At 26.1% G+C, this 9447-nt stretch overlaps 1 protein-coding gene across 1 annotated transcript; it reads right to left on the reverse strand.

Annotated features, from left to right (window-relative positions):
- Nucleotides 1-2902: 2902 nt before the first annotated feature.
- LOC101499784 (uncharacterized) lies at nucleotides 2903-4973 on the reverse strand. The gene is made up of 5 exons (XM_004497212.4): nucleotides 4422-4973; nucleotides 3971-4216; nucleotides 3610-3675; nucleotides 3447-3512; nucleotides 2903-3362 (listed from the first exon to the last, which is right to left on the reverse strand). The coding sequence occupies exons 1-5, from the start codon at nucleotides 4890-4892 to the stop codon at nucleotides 3258-3260; spliced, it is 954 nt and encodes a 317-aa protein (XP_004497269.1). The 5' UTR covers nucleotides 4893-4973; the 3' UTR covers nucleotides 2903-3257.
- Nucleotides 4974-9447: the final 4474 nt, after the last annotated feature.

Raw genomic sequence — 9447 nt, forward strand, 5'->3', positions numbered from 1 at the left:
GGGAAAGGAGATCATAATTAGAATTACACCTGTCAATTGTGAGACCGACGTGGGGTTGCTCTTTAAATATCATAAAATATATGCAATATTGTGTCTTATATGTATACATGAGAATTCTATTGGGACAACTTTTTGAAAATAGCTCACTTTATATTTATATTTAAAAATTATCGTAAATTTTGGTGAAAGGTATTTCTTAGAAACAATAGTTCACCTTTTTGTTTTTATAAATAAAATGATAATTTAATTGATGTTGATTTCAAATAATTTGTATATTTATTTTTTTATTTTATTGAACTTATATTGTTAATTTATTATTTCAATCATGAAAAAAAAGATATCATCAATGTTTACTTTTAAGATACGATGTATATATTTGTTGGAGTGTTAAATAATTTTCAACTATGATCCATATTAAAATTTAATATATATATAAATAAATAAATAAAATTCTAACAAGTGACTTTAAACCATCAACGATAAAATACATCTATTTAAGTACTTAAATATATTCCACATGAATGTAATATCATTCATTTAATAATATTTTAATGTAATACTTAATAAACATTTAATTTTTCTAACTCAACACCATACAAAAACTATTAAATAAGTTGTACTAATAACTTTATATAATAATATTTAATATTTAATACAATTTATGGTTTGAGTCCAACAAAAAGTAAAGAGAGGACGCTTCTATTCTATAGCTATCTTTCTCTATAAATGTCGTCATTTTCTTTTTAATGATAAGTCTCCATTTAATTTAGTACTAAATAAATAAACCATCCATCATTGTGATATATCTTAGGACACTTATTAACAATATGAATATATAAATTTTATATTAAAAGTATTTAAAAAATTGTAGATTGAATTTTTTAAAAGGCTAAGTATGTAACAGGACGGCTTGAGATCGTGGTGAAGAGTCTGAGTCTGAAATTGTTAATCTGGTTTGGAAGGTTGAAACAAGACAACATAATCTGCTAACTGTGTTTTTGTCCCCTCTAAAGCTGTTAAAAACCTACTACAATTCTCTTCATGCTTTCAACTCACTTTTCATTTCTAGATTTCAAATTAACCATTACGTGGATACATATGACGATACCACTTCATCATTTGCCTAGCTAGCATATATAGTAATCTACATATATTAATCATAAGATTAAATCTGACTTTTTCTAATTAATGATATACTATTCTCTATTGTATTTTTTGTTGGTGTCATTGGAATATGTATGCTCAACAATATATTCTTTCTGACTCTAACATATACTATTTGATTTATAAGATTTCTTGATTATTATTTTTATGTTTGCGCGTGTACGTGTGTCTCTGTTATTAGAATAAAGAGGAGAGATTATTCCTTCTCTTATGTAAGTTCTTTTAAGATGATTTTTTTACACGTTAATACGAAGATAATATTTATTTATTAAATTATTATTTTCAATTATTAGTTAAAAATTTGTTATTATAAATGTAAAATAAATTTAAAGTTTTAGAATAATATACATAAAATAAAATTAAAGGGTATAATTGAAAAAATAATTAATTTAAATTAAAAACAACATTAATTTTGATATAATTATTTTTTATTAACATGATTTTCGCCGTGAGACAGAATAAAATCATGTTCCTCCTATTGATCTTCTAGAAATCGAAAGGTTATAATGTGAAACTAATAATTACCAACAACTTTTTTTTTTCAAACATTACTCATAAGCTTTGTATGATAAATATATGTTAAATTAATTGAAATGTTTGACAAAGTTAATAATTGAATTAACGTAAAAATGAAAAATGATATAAAAGAATATTGTTAATTAAAAATAAATATTATATTAATTAATGTTTAAAATATTTTATAATTAGTAAAATAAAATTTACTTTTTTTGTTAATCAGAAATATTTTTTATTTATTTATTTATTTTAAATTATAATAAATAAATTATTTTCAATTATTTTAAATTATTTACTAAAATTATTTAAATTTTCAAAAATGATTTATTTTAAATTATTATAAATAAGTTATGAAAGGTAAAAAAAAAAATTGTAGTTACAATAATAAGGATAAAATTAATAGAAAAAATGGTAAATTATAAACTCAAAAGTTATTTGAAGTAGTTTATAAAAAAAAATGTTACAAACAGCTATAAACTCGTAAAGTGTTATGAAAAGTCTTATAATCTACTATTTCGATCTACTATTTCTCAGATGAAATCACGAGAATTAAGAAAATTGATAATAGTCTTAAATTTGTTAAGTTAATTATAATTTTAGTCATTTTATTTATATTAATTCACGAAAATGATCTCTTTTATTTTAAAATATAAGAGTTTTGGTTCCTCATTCTAATATTTTAATTAAAAAATGACAACCTAACATATTTTAAATAATATAATATATGATACAACAATTTAAAATTATTAACCTCTATAAAATCATAATAAAATCATCTAAAAATTTAAATTTCAACTTCCAATTTTGTTTATTTTTGTTATTTATTTAATGATATATGAATAATAAATGCATCTAAATGATTTTATATCATGAATTCGTATATCACACCGTTTGAAATATGTCAAATAGTCATTTTTTAATTAACAAATATGAGCGATAAATAAAAAATGTCGACTTTTAAAATATAAAAAATTAATTCTATTTATAAGTAAAAATAAAAAGATTAAAACTCCAATTAAGTTAATTTTTTAATAATTGTTATTGTTATTACATATTTACCCAAGAGAGAGGATTAGTTATTGAGTTTAATCTAGTTTATTATAGTAAAAAAGAAAAATTTCAGAAAAGTATTATATATAAAAACAAAGTTAGTAGACTTGTCAAACAAACTCATACTATAGAGTCTAAATAAATGGAGATTCGGTTGAAGTAAATATTTGGTTTTTGTATTAGAATATGCACATTTTCAAGAAAGATGGAGTTGTATTTTTATGAATAAGAATGAGATTAATTACACCTGCCAATAATATTATTATAATTGAGATCCCCTCCAAAGCTGTTACATTAATTATCTTCATTATAAAAGTTCATAATTGGCATATTATAAGCAGGGCAATAATCCAGCCAGATATGCAATAGCTAGCAAGACTCATTTTTCAACCAAGATTAATTACTGTGACAGTGCATGAGGCTTGGTTAGTTTGTAAGCCTCTAATACAAATAATATAAATATCATTAACAAAAATATCTATGCTATATCCTCCACTTTAATTGTAACTATGCTATTATCACATAACTCATGATCTTCCTTTAGTTGAAGAAGTATAGTTGAGGTCTAATCCAATGTTCATTCCATTGTAAGCAATTGGAGCATACATCCACATATCATCAGAGCTCAGAAGCTGTTTCATCCAAATTAAAAAATAAATCTTTGTATATAAGAAATTGAAAAATAGATAACTATTTATGCACTCACATATTGTTACCTTAATTTGAAGCTGCAAAAACTTCACATATTCCACAGCTTCCTCAAGCATAGTGCTAATATCCACCTATACAATCCACAAACAAATTATGAAAACTTTAGAATTTCACCACCTTAACCAATTCATGTTGAGTAATAGTTTAATTTCCATTTCAGAAAGTTACCTTAGTTCCATTTGGCACAAGTGTTTGCAAGATTTTCAACCTTTCATTTATTCTTTCTCTTCTCCTCTGCACAACACAAGACAAAAATCCTTTCATGAGAGAGATATTTAACTAAGAAAAAAAGTTATAGCAATAAAAGTTGCATGCACTATTCTTCATCATGATTTTATTATCAGCCATGCATGTTTGGAATAACAGTGAATTTGATAAAATTACTATGAAACTGTGATTTTTTTTAAGTTCTAAAATGTAGTTTTTTCCAAAATCACTGTGACATTGGGATTGCGACACACTATGATTATCCCTAATTCAACATGAATCCAAATATGCATTAAAGAAATGTCTTTAAAAGTGGTCTTACTCTTGCATAAATGCTCTGTGCATCAGTGGCAGGACCACTTGTTGCTCTTGATTTTTTACATAAACTAGGTGCTTGAGGTTCTTTTGGAATCAAACTTGAATTACATGTTCCTCCATTTAGCTCCACATAAACATTTGAATCAACCTGAGAAAAACAGTTGCTAGAGCCATTCCACTGTAGATCCTCTTCATTGTTCACATAATCAGATTTTTTACACTTGCTAACATTCCTCATGTTTTTTGACACCTACATAATAAGATCATCATCACAATCTCACACAATAACTCAAATATTCTTAAAGAAAAAATAGAAATAAACTTTAGCACTAGGTAACAAAAATTATTTTTTTAACTTGTTGAGAGACGAAATTCAAATCCTGCAGAGATTATTGTAAAGTGACCATTAGTATCACTTTAATTAAGAACACACTTTATATATAAAATTATTGTACCTCTATTGAGCTTCTAAGTCTTTTTGCAGGATTCTCAATGTTTTTGGTTATATTCTCTTCTGAAACCATAATTTCATGCTCTCTCTTAGCTTGCAAATTGTTGTTGTCAGCAAGAACAAGTTTCACTGGCTCTAAACCTGACCCTTCATCAATGCAATCATTTATCTGTATGCTTAAGTTCTGATCACATTGAAAAGTATCTCCTAAGCAAAAAAGCATAGACAAGGAGTCAATGTTTGTTGCATGATCAAAGGAATAGGTTCCATTGGTATTGGTTTCAGTAACTGTGAGTATTGTGGATTCATGAGTAGGCCAAAGAGAAGTTGGCATACCAAAATTGGTGTTTCCATTTCCACAGACAGAATAGTTACTATTACCAGCAAGAAACTCAGACATGAAATCAGATTCCTCAGTTGTGTACTGTCCACTAAGTGAACTCCATTCTTCAGCAATCAAATGAACAGATTCCATTGTGAAAAATAAGATTACTCTTGTCTCTTGCTTTACTGTGAAGAAACTTGATTTGTTTCAATGTTTTTATGATATGAAATAATAGGTGGATTAGTATTGTATTTATACCTAACAAACTAAGGTAATGCCAAAATGGGATTGGATTCACCTATAGAAAAAGATCCCTTTCATGATTGGCAACACAATGTACTATTACCCTCAAATTGGGACCACTTAATTATAACTTAAAGGTCTTGTTCTGCATTTAAAAAAAGAGCAAATCAATTATTTCATCTTTAAAATTGTAGGATTGTATTAATTTAATCTTCCATATTATTATTATTATAAAACGATATTTGTAACCGTAAAATATTGATCAAGTTTGATCATTTATTAATTTGGATTTAGAATAAAATGCATCTCTAATATTATTCACTTAATTTAAAATTCATCTTGATAGGAATTATCAACTAGATGTCAGTTTAGTTTATACTAATACCAATAGAAGGACGAATTTGATTAAAATTTTATAACTTCAAAGATTATTTAAGAATATCAATATCATTGAGTAAGAAAATGATTATTAATAATGAGAGAAATTAAAGGGATGCAGTTGTATAATTTGAAGAATCAATGTAAGTAATTATTTATAATAGTCCACGAATGGGGCTTAACATTCCCATTTCAAGTGGGAAATATTGATAAAGAAGAGTGATGTGAGAGTTGGTAGTACAATAGAAAACATGAAGAAAAGTAATATAAGTGGAATGAATATTTAGGCATGTCTTAACGAAAATGACATGAGCCAGAGGCAGAGGCAAAGGCAATATTAGAATAAAAGGGTTTGTGTTTCAAACATTCTAACAAATTCTTTTTTTGCAATATCACAATCACATATTGTTGTTGGACAACTGTAGATTCTATTTTCTTAACAGTTTGAACCTTTATTTATAGTAGTATATAAAATTACTAACAGTTTAACTTTGCTTGGATATTTAAATACAATTCAGCTAAGAGTTAGTATAAATTATGGGGCTTAAAAAACTGGTAAAAAAAACTATGAGGTGTGTTATGTTGAGATTGAAGATACAATTCAGGGAAATAAATTGGTTTTTTTTTTTTTTTTTTTTTTACGGTATGACTGGACAAATTAACTTGTGTATATAGATATGGCAAATTAAGGGTAGGGGTAAATATTATAAAATTTTAAAACAAGTGTTTATATATTTGGAATGGTTAACATTAACTTGTTTGACTAATTATACCAAGTAAAAAGTCAACATGAACAAGTTTAAATGCCACCATTAATTAAATGTTCATTCAATTCTAGTGTTTATTTTTAGCAAAACCAACCATACTGTAAAAGTAAAACGCATTGCACGGAAGATTCCAATCAAGAAATACACGCTACGCGTCTTTCTTAAATTAATTTCACTTATACATAATGTATTCAAATAAAGGCTTTTTTTTATTTTTTATTTTTATAATTATAAATAAATTCTTCATAAACTTCAAAGCCAACTCATATATATTTGAGTTAATGACACTCCCCTTTTTGTATTTATTTATATTTTCTTATATCACTATAAAATTTATATAGAGATTCTTTTGAAGGAAAAGCTTATATAAAGATTACTTCACTTAACTATTGAATTTAAATTTACTTTATCATTTAGGCCATACTTTTCTTGGTACATGTTTTATTTATTTATATTGAATGGAAACTTTTGGAAAAAATATGTGATAATGTTTCTGGCATTGCATGCCATTGCATATTTTGAATGAAGAATATGTATGCCTGTACATAATTGACATTTTGGGTTATACATATATAAATTAGCCAAATAGTTTATAAGCCGGCAGGGGCACGACTTGGGAAGACATTTTTTCTGTGTTTGGCATGTTACAGCTGGCAATAGCATTTTCTTATCTCTACTAATTATTTATCACGTGGCCTTTAAAAGAAAGGTTTATGTTGCAATTTAATTGCAAATATATTAGCCAAAATATTTTAGTTACAAGAATTTTGACATAATATTTAACATACTTCAAAATATACATAATTTAATTATTTGAAAAATTCAAATTATTTTATTTATTTTATTTGTGTGAGTACATCTAAAATTTTGCTACCACACAAGACTTTTTCACAAATAAAAGAAAATTAATGTATACAATTTAAAATTTATATTAAATATATCAATTTATTTTGATTAGTTTTTATTTATATTTTGAGACGGAGGGAATATAATTATAAAACCTTGATACTACACATTTGCATCTAATTTAGCATAACTTAATAGAGAGGAGGAGATGAAATTTAATGATGGAGATAGAGGTAGGCATGATAATGGAGTGGGACGAGGGTGAATTTTGTCTCACCTACCTCTGCACTTGACTAATCGGAGAAAATTTATACCGCCTCTTTTTTTAGAGGGTGTGAAAATTTAACCTCAATCCCGCTCATACCCGCACCCATTCATATATATAAAATTATAAATTTACATTCATACTATTGTAATTAATATAATAAAATAATAATTATTAGATAATAATAAAATGAAAAAAGTATATTTTATAGAGATGAGATTATAATTTTTAATATTTAAAACAATATTAAGTATATTTAATATGTACATGTATATAAAATTTAAAAATTACAATAATATTACTAGCGAGACGGGTTTGGGTGCGAGTGTGGGGTGAGTATCAACACTTTCAAATCCGTCTCTGCCTTCGAATTTTAATTTTGGAGAAAACTCGCACCTACACTCAATTAAAATGGGTTTTCTTCACCCAAATCAAGACAGGTTCGGATAGATATATGCGAGTACGGTTTAAATAGAGGAGAGTGGAGAGGAGGAATTTAAAAGTATTGTGTTCGGTTTTAGAATGGGTGAGAAAATATTTTAATGGAAAGAAAATAACAAAAAGAATATTTACTGTTATTCACCCTTTTTGTAGTTTAGATCATATTAATTAAAAGATATTTAAGTATAAAATATGAAAGAAATATTATTTCCTCTCTAATTTATCCACTTTTGGAGGGGAGTTAATATTGACTTAGGAGAATTTTGTTCCTTTTGCTTCCCCTCCCATATTCTTCAAATAATGAATCAAATCACTAAAATTGAAAATAATTCACTTTCTTCTCTCTTCCAACCAAACATATTCTTAAAAGAATTAGGATTGTGTAACAGTTATAATAATTGCACAGATAAGATGTATTGAAACTTCTGATTTATATATTTTAATAAGTTCAAATCTAATACAAGGAAAATTATAAGAAAAGTTATGTGAAGCTACAACAAATCCTTCACTTCTAGGAATGTAAAAAAACTATTGATTAAAGCAATAACAAGAAAATCATTTCAAGAAATGCCAAGAGAAAGGAAAGAACGTTCTCAATTTATGTACACTCATCATTAATACACCTTCCTTTTATTTATGCTGACAAAAAGAATATTTACTGTCATGAACTCTCTCTCTCTTTGACCTCTCCTTAGCTCTATGATGTGTGGATCATTCACCAGGTGTCCTTAATTCATTTTATTTTGTCTTTTTCCTACAACTGTCATATTTTCCCAGCTCACATGTTTATCTTCGCTCATAAGAGATTCTCTCAAATTTTTTGCTCTCATGTTTTACATCTCCACTTTTAACTAAAATATCACCCTTTGATTTTGAAATTTCAAAATCATCCTTACTTTATATTTGAAGGGTCAACATAGCACATTATTTATACAAAAATAAAATCTAACAAATTGAATTGACCCATTTGTATTTTACACCATTTAAAATATTAATATATGAAATATATTGTAAAATCATTTTGAGTTCTTATAAAATTCACAATTTAATTAAAATTTGATTGATGTGAGTTGGAGATAAATTTTCTAATTTATAATTTGTACACAATAATTTGTAAACATAACAACGTATTGAACTTTTGATTAGTTAGAGCTACTAATTTCCTAGAATGAGATAAATTGAAAATAACTAAAAAAAGTTAGAGCTACTAATTAACACCACCAATGATATGTTGATTTTCTGTCATCTTCTTTTGGGTTAAGGGTGGTTGGTCCATCAATTGGAACAGGAAAAAACCTCCTAACCGAAGGCAATGCAAGTCAATGAAGGCAACAATTAATTAATTATATTTATTTTGATCATACTACAACATTTGACTTCAAAACCCTGGAAGTACTCTTTTTTGTTTTGTTTTATTTAAAGGATTGACATTTCATTTGTCAACCATTACTCTAGAATATTGGATGATTATAACTACTTTAAATCCACATGAAGTCAAAAAGGGAGGTCGAGATCGAATGTCCATTTTAATATTGGGTTAAATTCCTTTTCAAGAAAAAAAATATTGGTTTGAATTAGATGAACTCCTTTGCTCCTTTCAATTTTACTTCTAGAATGTGAACTGATTAATTATTATAATTTGACTTGCCAACTTCTTTTCCCTATTGTTTAAGACATTTGAATTACAAGCAAAAGTCTTTTTTTTTTTTACCTGATAAAGTCTTTCAAATAGTATAAATAGCGTCTTAATATTGATTTTTAAATG

This window comes from Cicer arietinum, chromosome 4, assembly GCF_000331145.2.
Source record: "Cicer arietinum cultivar CDC Frontier isolate Library 1 chromosome 4, Cicar.CDCFrontier_v2.0, whole genome shotgun sequence".
NCBI classification, from domain to species: domain Eukaryota; kingdom Viridiplantae; phylum Streptophyta; class Magnoliopsida; order Fabales; family Fabaceae; genus Cicer; species Cicer arietinum.